Source organism: Camarhynchus parvulus, chromosome 2, assembly GCF_901933205.1.
Source record: "Camarhynchus parvulus chromosome 2, STF_HiC, whole genome shotgun sequence".
Lineage (NCBI taxonomy): Eukaryota > Metazoa > Chordata > Aves > Passeriformes > Thraupidae > Camarhynchus > Camarhynchus parvulus.
The window spans coordinates 2,689,372-2,710,784 of NC_044572.1; the positions used below are offsets into that span (position 1 = coordinate 2,689,372).

The 21,413-nt window shown below is 44.9% G+C and overlaps 2 protein-coding genes across 4 annotated transcripts in view; both read left to right on the top strand.

The window, feature by feature from the left end:
• The first annotated feature begins 1,176 nt into the window (after positions 1-1,176).
• HIGD1A (HIG1 hypoxia inducible domain family member 1A) lies at positions 1,177-8,712 on the top strand. Its single transcript, XM_030971516.1, has 4 exons — positions 1,177-1,217; positions 3,028-3,135; positions 6,815-6,949; positions 7,826-8,712. The coding sequence occupies exons 2-4, from the start codon at positions 3,033-3,035 to the stop codon at positions 7,873-7,875; spliced, it is 288 nt and encodes a 95-aa protein (XP_030827376.1). The 5' UTR covers positions 1,177-1,217; positions 3,028-3,032; the 3' UTR covers positions 7,876-8,712.
• Positions 8,713-9,398: 686 nt separating this feature from the next.
• The window catches only part of CCDC13 (coiled-coil domain containing 13), a 33,296-nt gene continuing 21,281 nt past the window's right edge, over positions 9,399-21,413 (top strand). For 2 of the 3 annotated variants that reach the window (XM_030943102.1, XM_030943100.1), the window contains exons 1-4: positions 9,399-9,748; positions 13,417-13,637; positions 17,365-17,513; positions 19,522-19,664. In XM_030943102.1, the coding sequence (XP_030798962.1) occupies positions 13,423-13,637; positions 17,365-17,513; positions 19,522-19,664 (507 nt within the window). In that variant the 5' untranslated portion in view covers positions 9,399-9,748; positions 13,417-13,422. The remainder of the gene's footprint in view (positions 9,749-13,416; positions 13,638-17,364; positions 17,514-19,521; positions 19,665-21,413) is intronic. The other variant, XM_030943101.1, reaches the window with a different exon arrangement.

A 21,413-nucleotide genomic window follows, 5' to 3' on the forward strand; every position in this document is an offset into this window, starting at 1 on the left:
TTTAAGGATTCCCACAGTGTTTAGGTGGGAAGGGACCTTAAAGACCATCTCATCTCATAGGGAAGACGTGTGCTGGTGTCTTTACAAACAATTCCAGGGCGAGGGGAATGGCTGTCAATGGCTTTGAAACGGGGCTTAATGTCTCTACCTGATTCAAGTAGTGGGTTTATTACAGAGCCCGGGCAGTTTGACTCCTGAAACAGCCAAATGGGGCCGCACAACCTTGAGTTTCTAAACTTTGGGGTAAAATGACAGGTTAGAGGGGGGAATATGAGGTAGGTGGTTCGGGAAGGCGGCACCTCCCTGGTACCTCGGCCAGAGGGGGAAGGCAGAGGGCAGCGAGCGGCGGAGTTTGGGATAAAAGGAGGCTGCGCCCTCCGGGACCGAGAGAGAGAAAACCCCGCGGGGATGTGCCCCAGGGCCTCTCTCCTTTACTGAATGAAGCTGCAGGATCCTCTGTCTCCTGTATGGACACTGCCTGTTCCCAGAGGGATTTCCCGTACAATCCCATCCCTGCCATGGCAGGGACACCTTCCACCGTCCCAGGCTGCTCCCAGCCCTGTCCAGCCTGGCCTTGGGCACTGCCAGGGATCCAGGGGCAGCCACAGCTTCTCTGGCCACCCTGTGCCAGGGCCTCACCAACTCCCAGGGAACAATTTCTTCCCAATACCTAACCTAAAGCTCTTTCCTTTTTCTTTAAAAGTGTTCGCCCTTGTCCTGTCAGCCCTTGGGTGTTGCCAACAGTCTCCACCTGACTCCACGTCACAGTGGAACAACACGAGACGTTTATGTAGCGAAAAGCAGACAAGCCGCAGAACCACCAGCAGCCGTTTTTCCGCCTTGTTGCCGGAGCCAGTGTTTTGGTGTTTTTGGGGCTAACCCAGAGTCGGAGCCCCCGGCCGGCTCTCGGTACCGCGAACCCAGGACTGAGGCCGGGACTGAGACCAGGGCGGGGCCCGCAGCGCCCCCTGCCGGCCGCCACCGCCTCCCCGCCGCAATGCGGAGCTCCGCGCGCTGACGTCACCGCCCGCCCCGCCTCCGCGCCCGTATAAGGAAGCGGCGGTCGCGGCCACGCTCCGGATTGGCTGTCGTTGGGCGCGCGGGCGCGGGGCACGCTGGGAGTTGTGGTCCCGGCGGAGGGGCGGGGCGGAAGCCGCCAATAAGAGGTAGGGGCGGGCCCGGGCGCGGCAGACGCCGGCCGGTATCGGATCAGCGCGGTGAGAGCCAGGTCTGGGGCGGGCGGGACCGCCGGGCACACAGCCTGAGTTCTGCAGGCGTTGCGGGTGCCTAGGGCTGGAGCCAGGAAGGGCTCCCATGTGGGGGGAAGGTGACTGGGGCAGGAGTGGAGCAGAGGCCCCGTGTGGGGACGTGGGGCAGAAGGCCGGAGTGCGGTGAAGGTGCCTGGGCCGCAGTGGGGAACAGTCCCCATGTGGGGTGCGGGGGCTGGGGCTGGAGTGGGGAAGGGTCCCCACGTGGAACTAGGCTGGCGGAAAGCAGCCTAGGGGTACCCAGGGCCTCCCCCTTGCCGGGAGGGATGCTGGGACCTGTCACCTTCCCACCCGTGGTCCTCCCTCAGTGTCCCTCCCTCGCGGGTGACACCGGTCACACAGGTGCCCTGACCTCCCTGTTCGGTTTGGCAAGGTCAGGGCAGCCGGGCCGTGTGTTCCACCCAGTTTCTTCTGCCCTGTACCCATCTTGGTCTGAGCTGAAGGTCACAGAAACTTCCCGTGGTGGGTGAATTGTTTCACTTTTAATATAATTTTCTTGTGTAAATCTCACCTCTGGCTGTCTCCTCCTCTGCTGAGTGATTGAGAGCTCTTGTTACCTTCTCTGAATGAATCAGGCTAAAATTATAGTTTACATTCAGCAAATAAGAGTGGTTATAGCACAGGCCAAATCCTAGAGAGATAGAGAGACCAAATCCTTTTGCCTTGCAGAGGAAATGGTTTGAGAACCAGTCTGCCTGCTCACATGGGTGTGCTCGAAATGCTGCACAACCAGGGAGCACGGCCGCCTTTGAAATGTCTCTTCTGCCTAAAGTTACTGGCACCTGCTTAATGAAATTCCTCTTGGTTTATTCTGAGAGCCTGGGGCCTTTCTAAGTGCCCCTGAGCTGTGTTTTGCTGTTGGTGATAAAGCTGAACAATAGCAGTAGATTTTTTCCTAGCAGGGCCTTCTGTGGTGTCACTGGCAGAAATTGTCATTAACTGAATGATGCATATGCTGAGCACTGAGGAGGGAAGGGGTCTTGGTGTAATCCTTGCAATTCCCAACACAAAAAGCTGGGAAGTTCTGGAGCATGGTCTCACTTTGGTGATGATGATGGTTCTGTGAGTGGAGCCCTTCTCAAGCTGTTGCTGCTTTTTATTTTCCTTGGGGGAAGGTGAGAAGTCATCTGTGGATGACTTCTCCTCCTGATGTGACCCCTCACGAGTCTGCACCTATTGAGGGCTTCAAGACTTGCTCAACTCCTTGGCAGTGGCTGTTCTCCATCCCTGTGTTCTCCACCAGGAATTTGGAATTATGTTGATGTGGGATAGGCTGTGGTGACTGAGGAGCTGCCAGGTGGGACTGACCTTGTGCAGCAGCTTGTGCTTCCCAACCCAGCTGCTGTGGCTGCTGCTCTTGGCAGGGAATGAGGGGGAGAAGTGAACTTTGCTGAGGTCAGAAGTGCCATAAAGGACCAGCCTGCGAAAGCCAAGCAGAGTGGTGAGGCATGGAATTCCTAAAAGGAAAGGCAGGCAGTGACCAAAGCTTTCTGTCGCTGCCTGTGGCTATGAGGGGATCACTGCCATCTCTGAATAGCAGAAATTTGTTGCTCTCCTACATTTTTTTTTTTGTTTTGTTTCATTGTTACCTCTCCTGGTAAGCACAGTCCTGCTTCCCAAGATTTCGCTTTAATTAAACCATCTGTGCCTGTTCTTATATCTCACTACCTGGATATTTGTGATAAGGGATTTTCTTGTCCTAAAGATTCTCTTTATTTGGAGTTTCCAAAACCTGAAGGGAGGTTCTTTGTCTTCACAGCCACAATGTCACCCAGCCAGGAATCCATTTACCCTGACTATGAGACAGAGACCAGCCAGACCTCGAAGCTGATAAAAAAGTTTAAGGAGACGCCGTTTGTGCCCATTGGTGAGTTCAGAAATGGAGAAATGTGTTTGCACAATCAATGTGGGAAACACCATCACTGTTCACCTTTTTTCTGTAAACAGGAAATTACTTTGAAATTACCTCCCCATAATAGTTGTCCTAAAAGAAAGAGAGAAATTAATGAGGTCTATTACCTTAAATAAAAAAAAAAAGAAGCTACAAGTATAAGATAAAAGCCCCAACAAATAAACCCTGAAAGGATTTTTAGGTGAGGCTAGAAAACATGTGAAGGTGATGCTGTCAAGTGGTTTAGGAGTGTGTTGTGCAGCTGTTCTGGAGCACAGTTCCTGGGAATTTTGTGACCCTTACAAAGTGACTTAAAAGCTATCGAAATACGAACCAGAAGGATTTGAATACAGCCTGTGTGGTAAATGTTTCAGCCCTCTGCTACTATCACTTAGTTTCAAATGCATTTTTTAGTAACTTTTGTGTTACTCCAGCTTGAGGAAGTTGTTCAGTTCTCAGCCTCTCTGTTGAGATTCCCAAAAAGCTTCTGAGGGGAGCAGGGATCAGCTTTTGTGTGACACAGGACACGTTTTGATTTCCAGCCACCTTAAATAGAGAGCAGCAGGGTCACTTGGGGTGAACTGTTCCAAGCTTTTGCCAGCACATTTCTGTCACTGCTTCCGTGCTTGCTGCACTTTGTCTCCACCTTGCTGGGCTGTACCATGAACTCCAGGAGTTCCAGTTCCCTGAAGCAGGTTGGCAGAGCTCAACTTTGACCTGTGTCAGAGCTGGGCTGAAGGCCCTAAAACTGTTAATTGGTATTTAATGAGAGTGAATTATGTGTTTACAGCTTTCTGGTGGCACTGGTAATGCTCTGGCTCAGGGAAGACAAACTGCCCGTGCTCTGCTCAGTAAAATATACACAGCACTTAAATCTTGGCATGCACCTATGAACTGTGCAAATAATCCTAAAAATGGAATGAAATAGATGGAATTGGAAAAAGGTTGTATATTTCTCTGTGTATTCTGTGAAAGCATGTCATGGTTTGACACTGGCACAATGCCAGTGCACCATGAAAATATACTTCCCTGGTGTTTGCTGTGAGATGTGACCAGGAAATAAGCAAAGCAGGCCTCTACCTTAGAAAAAAAGTTTATTAACTAAACTTCAAAAGAAAAAAAACCCACACACACACACACGCACACACACACCTGGAAAATGAAAACTCCACAAAAAGATTTCCTCCTCCCCCCACCACATTTCCAATACATCTTCCAAATTTCAAGTCTCCATCCATCACCCTGTAAATACTCAATTTCAGTCCATCAAGAGGAGAGGAGTCCTTCTTGGGGCCATGGTGACCTCTTCCTTGCATGCCCAGTGCTCTCACCACTGGACATGGAACAGAGCTGCTTCAAGGGTTATCCTTTTAAGGGTGCTTTGACCAGTTCAAAAAAAAAGCACAGTTTTCTCTCACTCTCGGGACCTCTTGTCCCCCCCATACTTGTCTACCCCCTGGGGCCGGGGGTCTCCAAAACTGAACCCTCTCAGTTCTGAGCCATCGCCCCCCCCCTGCATGCAGCCTCTGTGTCGCGAGGAAGCATGGTTCTGTCCATGGCTGTACCAAAAAGAGTCCAGCAACCAGCTACTCCATCATCTCTTTCCGGCCTCTTCTTCACTCTCCCAGCCTCACTCACTGCTCCGACTGTCATTCTCTTGCCCATTTCCTCTTTATCATCCACTCCATCTCCCCTCCGGGAAAGGTCCAAATGCTCTGTGAGGTCTTCATCGTCCAGAAAGGGGTTAACGAACTCCTGCACGCGGCCAGGCTCCTTCCCTGCTGCACTCCCCCCTTCCCCCTCCTTCTTCACAGGCCGATATCACTTCAAGGCCACAGGCCCGTACCAGCTTTCTCTCTCATCTTCTAGCTGGGGGGTGCTGCCCAAATCTTCTCGGGGCCTCTCTCCCTCTGTCTCTCCTGGGTGGGGGCTGCCCAACGCCTCCTGGTGTCCCCACCACCCTTCCATCTTGAGGGGTCAGGCCTACCTCTGCCGGACCGCAGATTTTCCCCTCCCCCGCCCAGCTCGAAGCCGGGCAGGGGAGGCCTTGCCTCTTTGCTGGCCGGAAATCAAAGAGAGAGCCCAAGGGAGTGCTCTGCTTCTAACCCCTGTGTTCTCAGAGGTGCATCCACCCTCAGTGGCCAAGCCTGGTGTCAGTTTAGAATCTGAACACCTATTGGCCTCTGGCCACTCCATTCCCAGAAAACCTGCTTCCTCTAAACCCACGACAAAGCATCAGTGTTGGAGCTGGTAAAGCTGAGGCTGTTTGCTCTGCTGAAGGGCTATCAGTGAATTCTGGCCCTGGGAAAGAGACCTGGTGGAGCCTCCCTCCTCACAGCCTGGGGATGATAACGTGTGACTTGTCCTGTCCTGCTGGCACCTGGCCAAATGTGACAACACCCAAAATAGCAACTGCAGCAGGCCAGTGAATACATCAGGGAGCATTCACACACTGATAGTCTGAGCATCACCTGGGTGGAGGTCTTGGCTGTGTCTGTGCAAGAAAGGAGGTGTGAGGAGCCCTGGTGCTGTCTGAAAAATATCCAAGGAATTCTCACACCTTGAGCTGTAATGCCAAAATCCTTTGGCATTTTAATGCTGATGGAAGTCTCTTGCTCTTGCCTGCACTGATTGCATTGAATGAGGTAGCACTGGAGTAAAACCAGGGCTAGGATTTACCACTCCACAAAACCAGAGTGATTAGACCAAAACAGGCTTATTTTAGGATGAGAGAGAATGGCCTCAAGTTGTGCCAGGGGAGGTTTAGACTGGATATTAAGAAAAATTTCAAGGAAAGGGCTGCCCAGAGCAGTGGTAGAATCACCATCCATGTAGGGATTGAAAAACTGTATAGATGTGACACTTGGGGACACGGTTGTGGGGGTCCCAGTTGCTGGAATACCAGTTGTGGGTTTCTCTGGCTCTGGATTGAAGGCACCTGAGACAGTGGTTCATGTTTGGACTCAGGTGTTTATTATTTCTTATCAGTAAAACAGTCTCACTACTGTGACTTCAGCAGCTTTTCATCAGAAGGCACAAAATGGCCAACAATCTCTTGTTCCAAGGGCTTTTCAGACTAAACTATCCAATTAAGAACTGACACCTGGATTATTTTCTCTTTTAACCCAATAACTGATCGCACAGAGCTGCAATGGGGACTTTTCTGCCCAATTACAAAACGCCACCCAAACCCATGGAGAAGGAGGAAGAAGAAAGAAACCCAGGATGACACCCTGTGCCCTCCATCTTGCTTCCATCCACAACACACTAAAAATCCCAAAACCTCAATTTCTCACCCAGTGGCACACCTGCACTGCTCTCTATAATCTGTTTCACACTTTTGTGGATTCCAGTCTATCTTGAAGTCTGGGAAACTTTCTCCATGGATGAGGGTCAGAGTCAGTGCTGCCCTGGGGGTCAGGGCACCCCAGAGCAGACAGAGAAATATTCCTACTGCCCTGGGTTTCCACACACAGTTTAGTGGTGGGGGTTGTTTCCCCTTGGCAGTTGTGGGGGAATGGTTGGACTCAGTGATCTTCAGGGTCTTTTCCAACCCAAACAGCTCAGTGGTTCACAGGCTGTTTTGTTTAGGTGGGTCCCTTCACTCCTGGTGCCCTGGATCTCCACTCAGAGGGATGCTCTGGTTGCCTTGCAGGGATGGCTGGCTTCACTGCCGTGGTGGCCTACGGGCTGTACAAGCTGAAGCACAGAGGTGACATGAAACTGTCCCTTCACCTGATCCACATGCGTGTGGCAGCCCAGGGCTTCGCCGTGGGAGCCCTGACGTGTGGTACGTATGGAATTTGAGCTCTGCTTGGGAATGGCAAACCATGGAGAGCCTCTTGTATCTCTCCAGTGGATAACAGAGCTGGCATGGCTGGGTGGAAGCATCCAGAACCTTTATTTCAGGATGTTTGTGCTCCTTACTGCTGCTCAGTCAGCCTTGCTGGAGTAATCTGATTTTATGTATTTAAGTATGTAATTTCAGAGTAGCAGTTTTGATTATGTCTAGATGTGGAATTTGAGGTTCTGCATCTCTGCCTCTTACAGACCAAAAAAAAAGAAAACATTAATCTGACATTAAATGTGTTGCTGTTTATGAATTTAATGCATTGGAAGATCTACAGCATGTGTAGACCATGGTATTACATATTTTTATATATATATATATATATATATATATTTTATATATACACATGTATGCAATATATATGCATATGTGTATATATACACATACTGTTAGATGTATATATATGTGTGTATATATATATTATATATATATGTATGTATTTTTTCAGGACTGGACTTGTGTCTCTGAATGCACAGGGACGCTGTGCCCCTGATCTGTACATCCCAGGTCTCCTGTGTGTGTAAATGTCTGTCCCATGAAACACTGTTTGTCTGTACTGCATTGCCAGCAGGAACATCAGAAAAGCTTGACTTTGGCCACAAAATCAACTAGAATTAGCTCAGGATCTGCATTTTCATAAATTGCATATTTTCATACCCAGTTTCTCTGTATATGAAGAATTTTGTAGTGTTTACTAAAAAATGCAGCTGAGGAGGAAGGGAAATTCTGTCTTGCTGAGAAATGTTCAGATTTTGAATCCCATAATTTCTAATTTAACACATTTCTTTAATTGTGTTTTTTACTTCTATCCTGCAGGGGTGCTGTATTCCATGTTCAAGGAGTATGTGGTGAAGCCCAAGGAATAGTGGGAAGCTGTCTGAAATCCCTGTCCTGGTGGTGGCCTGTGTACTGCAGCTCCAAACCTCCTACTGAGGGGCTCTTGAAGAAAACAAATAATACATGGCGTTAGAGAATTGTTCTATTTTGTGTATGGTACACTGTGCTGAACTTGGCAGCCTCAGAATGTGACCTGTGGCTATTGGGGTCTGGGTCTCTCTGATTGACACCACCACATCCCAGTTTTTAAGGGATATCATGGAGCGCAATCCCTCTATCTTCCCCTTCAACTCAGTCCTAAAACTGGTGATTTCTTCTGCTGTTGTTGCCCAAAACCATGATGTCTGAACTGGCTTCTGTCAGGAAAGCCTTGCTGTCATTTTCTATCCTCTGCCTCCAACTTTGTAATTTAGACCCTTCCAGTAGCACTAAATGACTTCTAAAATATTGAGAGCTATATAAACATCTATATTTTTTATTTAAAGCATAGAGATAAGTATGTCGCAGCTATTTAAATGTTATATTTATTCATTGTTAACGAAGACACAGGCTCCCTATTTTTGCTATATCAGACCCTTGGATTATGATATTTTGTAACTTTATTTACAGTGTTCTTCTGAGTAACATCTAAATGTAACATTTAAAATACAGATTGTGAAAACGTAACTTTAATTTGGTGGTTTAATGCTTTTAAAGTGTACGATCTAGCTGATTTCTGCAGTACTGTTCCCCACAGAAAATTTTAAAACATTTAAATCTGAAAAGACCCCCCATCACCTTTGAGGTATTAAAATCCTTGTCTGTGAGTTATTTACACTCAAACTCCTTGTACTTCCAACAGCAGTCATAAAAATAAAAGTCAATTTTTAAAAACACATTTTCCTGTCAGCTGACGTTCCAGGGTGACAGTCTCAGATGTTACCTGAACAAGGCACAGACTACACCTACCTGTCTGTGACCTATTGTACAGAGCAGGGGCAGATTAAACATGAATAAAAGTGAGCAGTGGAGGTTATAATTTCTGTGACCTGTTGTACAGAGCAGGGGCAGATTAAACACAAATAAAAGTGAGCAGTGGAGGTAATAATTTCTGTGACCTGTTGTACGGAGCAGGGGGAGATTAAACACAAATAAAAGTGAGCAGTGGAGGTTATAATTTCTGTGGCCTGTTGTACAGAGCAGGGGCAGATTAAACACGAATAAAAGTGAGCAGTGGAGGTTATAATTTTTGTGAGCTGTTGTGCGGAGCAGGGGGAGATTAAACACAAATATAAGTGAGCAGTGGAGGTTGTAATTTCTGTGGCCTGTTGTATGGAGCAGGGGCAGATTAAACACGAATAAAAGTGAGCAGTTGGAGGTAATAATTTCTGTGGCCTGTTGTATGGAGTAGGGGCAGATTAAACACGAATAAAAGTGAGCAGCGGAGGTAATAACTGTTCGCCTATGGATTTGTTGGCGGGGGGCTCCTAGCCCGCAGCAGAGTGATGGCGTGAGCTGAATAAAAATCCCCTGAGGAGGGAAAGGGAATTCCCAGCCTGGTGCTCTCCTTGACTCCCAGCTGCTATCACCCTGCTGCCCTTGGCTGCTCCCACACAGATGAGGAGGGACCCGACGCCTTTTTCTTTCTCTGTTCCTACCACCGTGAAGGGAGGAGAAGGAGCCGAGGGGCCGGGATCGGTGCGGGAATTGCGGGAATGGCGATAGGGAGCGGTGTGTGAAGGGGAGCCATCATGGCGGCCGCGCTGAGGGGAAGGGCGCGCGCGTTGCCATGGGCACCGCATCGGGCCCGCAGCGGGAGCCGGGGCCGCCTCTCCGGTGCCGCCGCTGCCCAGAAGGAACCGGGGACAGCCGGGGACACCCTCCCGGTGCGACCCTCCCGGTGCCCTCGGGAACGCGGCTCGGGTAGGCTGGGGGAGGTGCGGGAAGCGCGGCCAGGAGTTCCCGCCATGGGGAAACAGCGCGGCGCTGCCGGGACCTAGCAGGTCCTGGCAGGTCACAGGGGTGGTGGCAATTACAGCTACAGGTTTTCAGTTAAAATATATAAACGTAAACACCAGAAATTCTGCCCCAAAATGGGCTAGAAATTCTTTCTGCAGAGCCCTGGGAAGGTCTGGCCAGGGAGGGTGTGGAGTTTCCTTCTCTGGGGACATCCCAAAGCCACCTGGGTGAGTTCCTGTGTCATCTGCTCCAGGTGATCCCACCTTGGAGCCCTCCTGGCTGGAGCCAGGGATGGTTTAGAGGAGATATTCTGGAATATTTCATCAATATTCTGGAGATATTCTGGAATATTTCATCACTGGAAGTGTTGAACCTTGTGAAAAATGCATATTTTATGATTGGCTTTTCGCAAATATTAAAATGTCTGTGTTATGTTAGAAAGTTATGCTGTACTAATTTTTTTAGTAGTGTGTTAAATATAGTTTTAGCTTATAACATAATGTTAAAATAGAAACTATGCTATGTAAAATACTTTTTAAAGAAAGGACTCACAGCAAGATAGGAGCCACAGGACACCTAAATCTTTCAGATGTGAAAAATGTCAATCACTTGTTTTTAAAAATTTTAAAAGTTTAATAGTAATAAAATGGTTATAAAAATAGTAATACGATTAGAGTAATAATAATTTAGACAATTTGGATTGGGACAATATGACACAATAGAAACAAAGAGTTATGGACGTCCGGGTACCTTTTTCTGGGCAGCACGAGCCCGAAAAAGGACACAGATAAACCCAGAGGATTAACCCTTAAAAACAACAGCCTGTTGTATATTCATACATCTCATACATGATGCATAAATTCCATTCAAACAAAGGATTCTGTCTGGTCATCGTCAGCTTTTTCCTCTGAATCCTGACTGCACTTTTGAGGTGGGAAGAAGTTCGTTTCTTTTGATAAGAGGGCAATAAATTCTTTTCCTCTGAAAGATTCAGGTGTCCTGTGGCTGCTATCTCGCTGCAAATCCTTTCTTTAAAAAAAGTATCCTACATAGCACAGTTTCTATTTTAACATTTTTTATAACCCAAAACTATATTGAACACACTACTTAAGAGAATTAATACAGCATTACTTTCTAACACAACACATACTCATTTTAATATTTGCGAAAAGCCAATCATAAAATACGCATTTTTCACAGTAGTGTGTTCAATATTGTTTTAGGTTATAACATAATGTTAAAATAGAAACTATGCTATGTAAGATAATTTTAAAGAAAGGACTCGCACTGAGTAGCAGCCACAGGACACCTGAATCTTTCAGAGAAAGAGAATTTATTGCCCCATTATCAGAAGAAACAAACTTCTTCCCTGCCTTGCTCAGCCGTGAAGACACAGTTAGGATTAAGAGGAAGAAGTTGACACTGCCCAGACAGAATCCTTTGTTTGAATGGAATTTATGCATCATGTATGAGATGTATGAATATGCAACAGGCTATTGTTTTTAAGGGTTAATCCTCTTTTTTGGGCTTATATTGCCCAGAAAGAGGTACCTGGACTGTCCATAACTCTTTGTTTCTATTGTCTCATATTGTCCTAGTCCAAATTGTCCAAATTATTATTACTCTAATTATATTACTATTTTTATAACCATTTTGTTGCTATTAAACTTTTAAAATTTTAAAAAACAAGTGATTGGCTTTTTTCACAAACCTTTCAGTGTGGAGCACTTCATCCCTGGAAGTGCTCAGATCCCACGTGGATGTGGCACTTGGGGACAAGGTTTGGTGGTGGCACTGGGTTAATGGTTGGACTCAAGGACCTGAGAGGGCTTTTCCATTGTAGCATTATGGGATTGGAGCTGCACCTTGAGTACCATGCACATTTCTGGCCCATAGATAAGTAAATAACTCAATAAGTTATGAAATAATAAATTAATCAGCAATGCAGTCTAAGTCAAGAAAATTCTGAGAAAAATCATGAAGCCTAAAATAGTTACTCTACTAAGAATTCTAGGATATTTTCAGAACAGAGACAACTACCGTTTGAAGATGTTCTTGCTTATCTTTGCTATCTTTAAGGTCAGTAGCTAAACCAATCAAGAGATCCAATCTAATTATAAACTTAATTATCAACCCAAAGGTTACTGAAACCAAAAAAGCTGTTTACATTTTATATCCAGTTTGCTTAAGTAAATGGAATGGACTCCTTATCTCTGTAGGTTTTTTCCAAATCTCAGAATTGACTTTAATCAATTAAAATTAAATTTCCAGCCTCACTGACTCAGTTATTCTTTGATCCCTCGTGCCCAGAGCCCTGGGGGCTGTGCAGAGGCACCAGACTCTGCTCTTTGCACCTTGTCCAGGTGACTCTCTGCCCATAAAATACACAAAGGGACACTCTGCCTTTTGGTGCATTAATCAGGTTAATTGGATTTCCCTCAGTGTGGGAAAGGCCCTGTGCTAATTACTCAGTGCAGGGCGTGCCTTTGAAGGTATTTATGTAATGGTTTTCCTAGACCAAAGGTACAATAAGGTTTTTTTGCCCACAAAAAATGTCAAACAGAAGGAGAAAGGGGCTGCAGTTTATCAGAAAACTGTCTTTAGTCATCCTAAGAAAAAGTTTGGGTAGTGATATTAATATTTTAAAATATCTACTAATAATATATTGTTATAATTAAATATACTTAATAATTAATATATTATTATTTAGTTATTTATTGATATCACTCAGTGATTAGAAATTTGCAGGAAAGGTGTAAGCAATACTTTTGTCTTGCCTGAAGGGAGCATAAGGAAGAAAATATTTTTCTTCCTCTCTCATGAACCCAAAAATGGGGGGATTTGCACCTTTCCTGGACGTGGGCAGGGAGGCTGGACGGTCCCAAACACTCCAGGGTGACCTGGCTGCCACATTGGCTGGGATTTGGCCCCAACCTGCTCCTCTGTTAAAATGTTTATTTAAACAGGTCTGTTTAGGAACGTTTGGAAACTTTGCTTTTTGAATTCTGAAGTGAAAAAGACCCAACAGCTTTTTTTTAAAGGGCTGTTTAAAAGCCATTTATGGAAAAAGGGACTTGAAGCAGGGCTGGAGAGGAGGAGGAGGAGGTGTGTGGTGGTGTTCACAGGGGTCCCGGGACAAGGGAAGAGATGAGAATCTTGACTCCATGTTTCAGAAGGCTGATTTCTTATTTTATGATATATTCTATTAAAAATATATATATATTAAAACTCTACTAAAAGAATAGAAGAAAGGATTTCATTAGAAGGCTAGCAAAGAATAGAAAGGAATGATAATAAAATCTTGTGACTGACCAGAGAGTCTGAGACAGCTGGACTGTGATTGGCCATTAATTGAAAACAATTCACATGAAACCAATCAAAGATGCACCTATTGCATTCCACAGCAGCAGATAATTATTGTTTACATTTTGTTTCTGAGACCTCTCAGCTTCTCAGGAGAAAAAGATCTTGGCAAAAGGATTTTTCATAAAATATGTCTGTGACAGAGGTGGGAGACTGGGCAGGGTCAGGGAGGAAAAGCGGCAGAGCAGCTGCCACAAGGGGATGTTTTTCAGAGCAGTGCTGATCTCTGCTCTCTGTCACTTTTTATTTTCCTCTCCTTATGCTTTTAGTAAACAATGGAGCCAGAGGTAAAAGTGAATGAAGATTTCAAAAGCCAGTTCAAGGCTTATCAGGAGCAACAGCAAAGGCGGCTGAAAAATTTGATGGAGGCCAAGAAGGAGAAGCAGGACAGGCAGAAGAACACTGGCAGCACAAAGGAGATTGTAAGAGCCCTGAGTGATCTAAACCTGTTTAAAAAAGGACCTCCTGTAAAGGAAGATGCCAGCAAAAGGTAAAGGTCTGGCAGCACCATTCCTTCAGGAAGTCACTGGAGTGTATTTTGCTTATGATCTCATGAAAGTCAGTATTATTAAGCTGAGAGGACACTTTCTGTTTTCACTCACTGGGCTTTCATTATCCTGAGCAGATTCTCCTTGTCCATAATTATCCTCAGGGCATTGTGCTGTGCTCTTTAAAGTCAGTATTTTACAAATGAAGGGGCAGCCAGGTACTACCTGACACATTGCAGCCTTTTGGGGTCACTGGCCCCCTCTGAACTGCTGGTTAGTTCCTGCCTAGCTTTAAACTAATAGGTTCTCTACAGGAATCACTTCCAAAGATGGACACAGGCAAAGCTGCTAATGCACAGGCCTGCAGTGGGGAAGTTTTCTCTGGGATTTCTTTGCAGTATATCCTGATTTGGTGGATCATGAGATTACCAGCACATTGGGCGTTTTGGTATGGCTCTCCCTTAATCTTGTGTTTTCTTTTGAGCTGAGTACTGGAGCAGAGATTTAAAGCCCCAGCTCAGATCATTTCTCTTCCTCCCAGGATACAGTCAGCCTTTCCCTGTGACCCAATTAAGGCTTCTCCTGACTAGAGCAGGTCTGGGGCTGGACACACCCAAAAGGTGTCTGCACTGCTGGCTGTGGGAATAAATCACATGGACTCCATTTCTTCATGGTGGAAAATTTCCCTCTTTATTCACATAACTCCTTTTTATTCAATTTTTCAGACCTTGTGTGTGACTCCAATTCCTCAGTAGCTTTCTTGCCAATTACTTATTGGTTAGCAACAAGTTGTTATTCTGTATTGATTGGTCACTCAAACCCCTGGGGTGTATGTGCAGGGAAAGTTGTTTATGAAAGATGGTTTTTATTTTTCTAACAGTGTAAAACCAGTTTATACAGGTGCCAGGTGTTTTTCACCCAGGAATAGATTGTTATGTTAATGAACTGCTTACACCAGGATTGCTTTCACATGGGAACTTGCAAACTATTAGCTTTGACCAGACCAGCCATTGATTTTAACAGAGCAGGCTTGATTTTATTAAGACTTTCTTATGATTTTTCTACCTTACTGCAGCATCAGGTGTTCAGGGCTTTGCTCTGTGGCAGTGGTGAAGCCAGGTGGAGAAATTTTCATGCATTGGTGCCTCACCAGAGCTGTCTGATTTGCCAAGTTAAGCCCCCAATCCAACCTCTTCCCTTCAACATTGTTTTCTAGTAGTCTGTAGAAGATTATGATGGAAATTTGATTTTTAAAAAATTCCTGTGAGGCTGATTCCCATAGTTCAGATGTTTGGCAGAGCAAAGGGATTTAGGTGCTCCCGTGGCACAGCCTGGGCAGTGTGCAGAGTACAGGAAAGCCCAGTAGTTCTCTGCTATTTAGAGTTCAGCACTTTAGGCCTGAGTAATCCCAGAGTTTTTATTTACCTCTCTTGCTGTGTCACTGACTGTCAAAAGTCCCCATTTGCCATGGCAGGTGTGGCAGATAGATCTGGACTGTCCTTTGCTTGTGTACTTTCAGCAGAGTGGTTGTGAGTGATCAAATCCAGGCAGGATTTGTTTTTGGAAGGGATTCACCCGGATGTTCTCTGCAATATTCCCATGACAACACATCAGAGGCTTGTTCCAGGATCACAGGACTCCACATGGCCTGCGGTGACAGTGATTTGAGTTTGTCACTGTTGTTTATAGCAGCAGTCAGAAAACATTCTCCTCTCAGAAGCCTCCCTTCCTTCTAGCCCTGGGAATTCTTTTTTCCTTCCTCCCATCCTACTTCCCAGTCTTGTTTAGACAAGTGTTTAGCTGATATTTCTGCCTTTCTGTTATGTTCTCTCTGTAACTTTATCCTCCCTTCTCTGCTTGGTGTACTTGAATGTATCTAAGTGACTCTCCCCATCATGTAGAGAATCTCTAACAAGAGCTGGGAAAGACACAGTTTGACAAAAGTTAAATTCCTTACTTTTTTTGTAGTTTTTTTTTTTGGCCTGAACAGGGCATGCAGTTTGGGAAACCACCTGAATTCCAGGCAGAGCCCTGCTCATAAGCTCCACCTGGCTTTGATTCCTTGAAGGAGAGTGAAAAGGGGCACCTTTGGCCGCCCATTTCTTTGGGCTCATTTTCTGTAGCCTCTCTAACAAGGAGAGTCACTGTGGGGTGGGATGGGAAGTTCCTCAGAGAAGACTCCAGCTCTGTGCACTTGGGATTTCTGCCGATCCTCCTCTAAGTGCTTTTCCTCAAGACTTGGACTCCAGCTCTCAGAAGACCGCACTGCTCAGGTGTGTTAAGAGCTCAGAACTTTTTTTCCACGTTAATCCCCCAACTGTTCAAACTCTTTTGGTTCAGGTGTCTCCAACTGAATCCGAGTTTTGTTGCTCACTCCTCTGAGTAGTTCATGTGGGAATAACTCAGTTCTGCCTTTGCTCACATTGCTCTTTGCTTTCCTCTCCTTTGTGAACAGCTTCCTTTGATCTCCCTTTGATTTGAAGCTTTGAAACACAAGTGCATTTCTTAATTATGCATTGTGAATCCTCTCCTAAACTGGCTGTGCTCTTTGTGGCAGTGCTTTAAGGGGTCCATGGGCAGATGAAGGGTGCATTTAAAAGCTCTCAGGCCCAATGGGTGCTAAGAGCTCGCTAAAACTTCGGAATAAAAAGATTGAGATTATTATTGAGACATCTGACTTGGCTGTGTCTACAGGTACCTACTGTAACAACTGGGCTTTATCCAAACCACATCTCCAAAGTGTAAATATTTAGAGTTAAATGAGAATCTAGGAGTTAATTCGTTTTAGGTGTCTGGGTAACTGAGATGCTGTAGATTATCAGGAACTTCCACATGGGAATCCCAGGGCACTGGAGACCTGCATCTTCTACCAGCAGCAGCTGGGGTCAGGTGGGCAGCCCAAATGTCTCCTGTGAGTGGGTAATTGTATTAAATCCCAGGTTTTCTCAAGGACTCTGTGTCAGGGAGCTCAGATAATTCTGAACTCCCACAACTGAATGGAGCCCCTGAGGCCACAGCTCCTGGATTTTATATTTCAAGGACCCATCACATCAGGGCCATAAAGAGATTAAAGTTATTAATTCTCTGGTTGTCTTAGAGAGACGAAACCTTTAAATGTTGCTAAATGTCCTGAAGAATAGGAGAAGCAGGGCTGTTTCTTTCCATTCAGAGGGCTTTTTTTTTGGTATTCTCTGTTTCTAAATGAATTCCAGAAGGCACCATTAACAATACAAACTGATGCTCACAGGGTTCCAGGAGAATCAGCTGAGGACATGGGAAATTGGTCTTTTATGAATTGCTCTAAAACATTGATTTTTTAAAAGACCCCAGGGGCAGCTTTATAGTCAATGCTCTGTTGGCTTCTCTTGGCTTTGTCAAGTACAGAAAAGAAAGCCTGAATGTCCCACATGCTGAATGCTGCCTGATTCCCTCTGAAGAGGCAGGTAAGTAACACTGCAATGACGCTATTTGGTAACCTCAATACACCTGTTCTGTGATGTTTTACCCCAGACAGCTCAAGAAAGTGCAATTTTTATTTTTTTTAAGATGTTATCTGAATAGATCAGATAATCAGCTTGTGTTCTTAGCTGAGGTTTAGGACATTCTGCCTAATTCAGTAAACTCACTCTTGATAAGCTCAGCCCATCTATCATGCAGTTGTTTTATTATTTTATTTCTAGGAGCACCTATTTGTGCATGATTTACCAGTATGGTTAATTTTTTCCCCAGTTTCTTTGAGGCTGAGAATGAGCAGCTGCAGGATCAGCTCCGAGAGCTCCGGGATGAGAACTGCAGGCTCTACAGACTGATGGCAGAGAAAGATTTTGAAATAACAGAGCTCCAGAAAAGAGTAAAGGAGGAGAGGTTGGCTCTGTCAGGTAAACACAGCAACTTTGTGTTCTCCCCATGTTGGTTTGCTTGGTGCTGATGACAAAAAAATGTCCCTGAAAAGAATAGTGCTCTGTTAAGGTACACAGTGATTTCTGTTCCTCATAAAACTGTAAACTTGCACAAAATTGCCACAAAAATAATGATGTTCCGTAGAAATAATATTTTGGAAAACTTGCTGTTAGTGTCAAAGAGCTGTGCTGCAATTTTCTCTGCTCTGTAGGGTTAAATTTCTTATTCAGGCTCCTTTTTTTTCTGCTCGAACAGGGCAGAGGAAGGATGCTGGATGAATGCAAAATTCAGCTTCTAAAGTGATTTTGGTGTTTTTCTGATAACTGAACTGTGCAGGCTGCACCTTCTCCACTGGGTGCCACTGTTGGTCAGGACAGCAGTGATGACCAGGCTTGAAGAGAAGGGCGAAACCAGCAACGAGGAGAACTAAATAACATTAAATTCCACCTTAATCCTTGAAAAGCAGCTGTAGTTTAAGTTTAGGAGAGGTGATAATCTCTTCCTGGTCAGGACCAGGAGCCAGATGTGCTGTTGCAGCTTCTCTGGCTGATGCCAATCCCTTGCCTCTGTTTTCCTCTCAGTATTGTGGCAATCCCCACATGGCTTGGGAGTGAAAAGCCTTGGGTGAGTGTGTGCAATGCATTTGAAGACCAGCAATTTAACATGGAAGCAGCAACCTGGCTTTGGTTAATTTAGTATTTACTGTGATTCTCAGCAGCCGTTATCTGTCCTGAAAACTGAGGTAAAAGTAGCTCCTAGGTGGGAGGGGTAACACAAATCACACAAAGGAGCGAGAACGGTGCTTTTGAAAATAATGAATTGATTTAAAGTGCTTTTAAAAAAGCATTTTAAACGCTTTTAAAATAAATTCCTTCAAAACAATAAATTGTGTTCTTAACAAGGTTTTTAAGCAGTGGCATAGGAACAAATTCTGTTCGCAGCTGTATTCTGTGTGGCTCCCTTAATGTCCCTGGGGCTGTATGGGCCTCAGCATTCACTTGGGAGTGATCTCTCACCTCTCATCCCACCCCAGTCCATGAATATCAGAGAAAAGTGATTACTGCAGAGGATGAAAGAGTTAAGAGCAATGACAGCAGCCAAGTTCAGTCTGCACACCCCCACCAAGGGTTTGTTGTTGCAGGCTCATGTTCCTTGCTGAGCTGGAGGTTTCTGTGGACATTGTTTGCCATGACATTGATTTTGCACTTGTACAAGAGCTTTGCTTCACCTGTGTGGTGTTAACCAGAGCCAGGTGACACAACAGCCAGGCCTGGGGTTTGCTTTGTTTGTGGCACTAATCAAACCCTCCCTGATGAGGGAGCCAGTGACGTGGCTAATTAAAAGAGTCATGCAGTAAAGCTCCCTGTGTAATCCCAAGGGAGTTATAAATAGGCACAATGAAATTTCCTGGACCTTGTCCAGGACCCAGCTGTAATATTGTGCCCGACCTTTGAGGACTGATGTCTAGAAACGTTCACACCTCTGTTCCAGCAACTCCTCCTGTAGTAAACAACCAGGCAAAGCAGAATGTTGCCTTTTTCTGTGATAATGCCAAAAAATCCTGTTCCCAGCTGTCCTTCCCAGCAGTGAGCAAGAAACACCACTGCCCTCTCTAGGTAAAAATGTGGCTACAACCACCATTAAATCTCAGTTATAGAGTATCAGGTAGATTTCTCCTTTTATATTTCTCTGTTGAGTACTATTTGCTTTTTATGAAATATTCTGGGCTGGACAGGATTTGGATTTATGTATGTAAACATTGGCACAGTGTGAAATGTGGCTGTGCTGCTGAATCAAAGGGCCAACCCATGCAGCTGGCACCTCTGACATCTCTTCCCTCACTTGTTCACTGGAGTGCCTGGCACAGCTCAGAGAGGAAGGGATGGAACAATGCAAGTTCATTGTGACAGAGAACAAAAGCCTGCTCTGTTCTGAATCTGAATCCTGCCTGTAAGATGTGCTCTCTGCTTTGATGTGTCCTTTCAGGGGTGTCTGGTTTAGCTGGAGACGTTGCTGCCACTAAAATTGTCGAGTTGGCCAAAAAGAACCGGGAGGTGACTGCTGAGTTTGAGAGTGAGAGAGCCAGAGTGAAGCAGCTGAATCACAGAGTCAAGGAGCTGGAGAGAGAAGTGAGGCATTTTTCTTGTTCTTATTGCATGATAAAACATGGAAAACCAGCCTCTGGGATAAAAAATGGGTTTGGTTCATGTTCCCATGTTGTATTTGCTCTTAAATCTGTGTTTGCTTGGGGTTTTTGTGGTCATTTCTGTCCATGATGTTCCCTCAGCTGTTTCACCTCGGCAGAGGAATCAAACTTCACCTCTGCAGGTGAATATCCTATAGGAAAGGATATCCCCAAGTTATAATGAGCCAAGGATTTATTAAACAGCAATTAGGAATGTTCATTTGTAGAAGCTCAGAGACTTTTCTACCATTTTGTCAATGCTATTTCTCTTTTTTTTTTTTTGTGAGGAGAGGCAAATTTCACACCTTTATGTCTTACATTCCCACCTCGTTAAGACCAGTCACTAATTAGTTCTTTATTCTTCTAAGCTTTTGTTATCCCTGTAATGAAAGCTGTTTTCTGGAATAAGTACTTACACAACTGAGACAACACCAAACTATATCATATAAGACAGCAAATCTTCACTCAGACAGATTAAATTTTTTACTTTACTGTGACTTTTTGCCAACCTTTCACAGAAGTAATTTTGCTCAGGTGGCTGCTGAATTGAAAATGAGATGTCCTTATGTCAGTATTTGCTTTGTCCTTTGGCTACTGCTCCTCTTCCTTACACAGTATTGGTGATTTTTTTTATTATTTTTATTTTTTTCCTGAACTTTGCTTTCTTAGAAGACATCAGTTAAATGAGTCAATAATGCTGACAGCTGCATTTTGACTCAGCCTTTCACCATCACTTATTATCATGAGTCATGCATCTACCTGAATTGCACCCCAGCTAGCTGAAAGATCAAGAAGTCATAGATTAAATTAAATTTTAGAGAACTCCTGCATAAACCCACAGTGTTCTGGTCACAGGGGTCTTGTCAAACAGTTGGCAGGTTGGCAAACAAGTATCAGGTGTAGTTTGGGACCTACAAAGTCACACAAGTAGTGGAGCAATTCATGAATAATTTAAGGAAAAATCAAATTGGTTCCTCTCCTCCACTGCAGAAGTGGAATGACCATTATTCAAACAGAAACATTAAATATTCTCAAATTTTGGCCCAAAAAGAAAGGAGCACAAACATTTCAGGAAGAAGATGAAGATGTGAATGATGTATAAAATGAAAGCAATGTTGGACACTGGGAGGTATCTATAAGAAATTCAGAGTGATATCTAGAAAACACTGTTATTTTTCCTATTTTTAGCTCTTTCCTTGCCTGAAAACTGAAAAATCTGTAAATCATAAGTATTTTACCATGATTATTTTCCCCTAAACAGAATGGAAGGTGTGGCCACTGAACAATCACTTGGCAGAGGGTGGGCCTTGTAAGCAAAGGGATGTTTGCAGAAAATTTCCTCACAACTGGAGCCAGCAGCTGCCAGCTCCAGCTGAAATTCCTTATTATCAGTTCATATAAAACTCTATGAACTCGATAGGAAGAGTGGCCCTAACCCATGAAAAAGGGTGAAAGCAGAGCTGGTTCTGGAGTGAGTTTTTCCCCAGATGCCCCTTTTTAATGAAGGAGCTCTTCCTTAGAGCCTTCTTTAATTCAGGCAAATAATCAAGATTCTCCACTCACCTCAAAGAGTGAAGTCCCAAATTTTTAAAACAACACTCCCTGGCCTTTCCAGCCCCAAACTCCTGCACTCTCATCCATTTAGAAATCTTTTCAACAGCAACACAGGGCATGATTCAGAGCAGGAGGGATT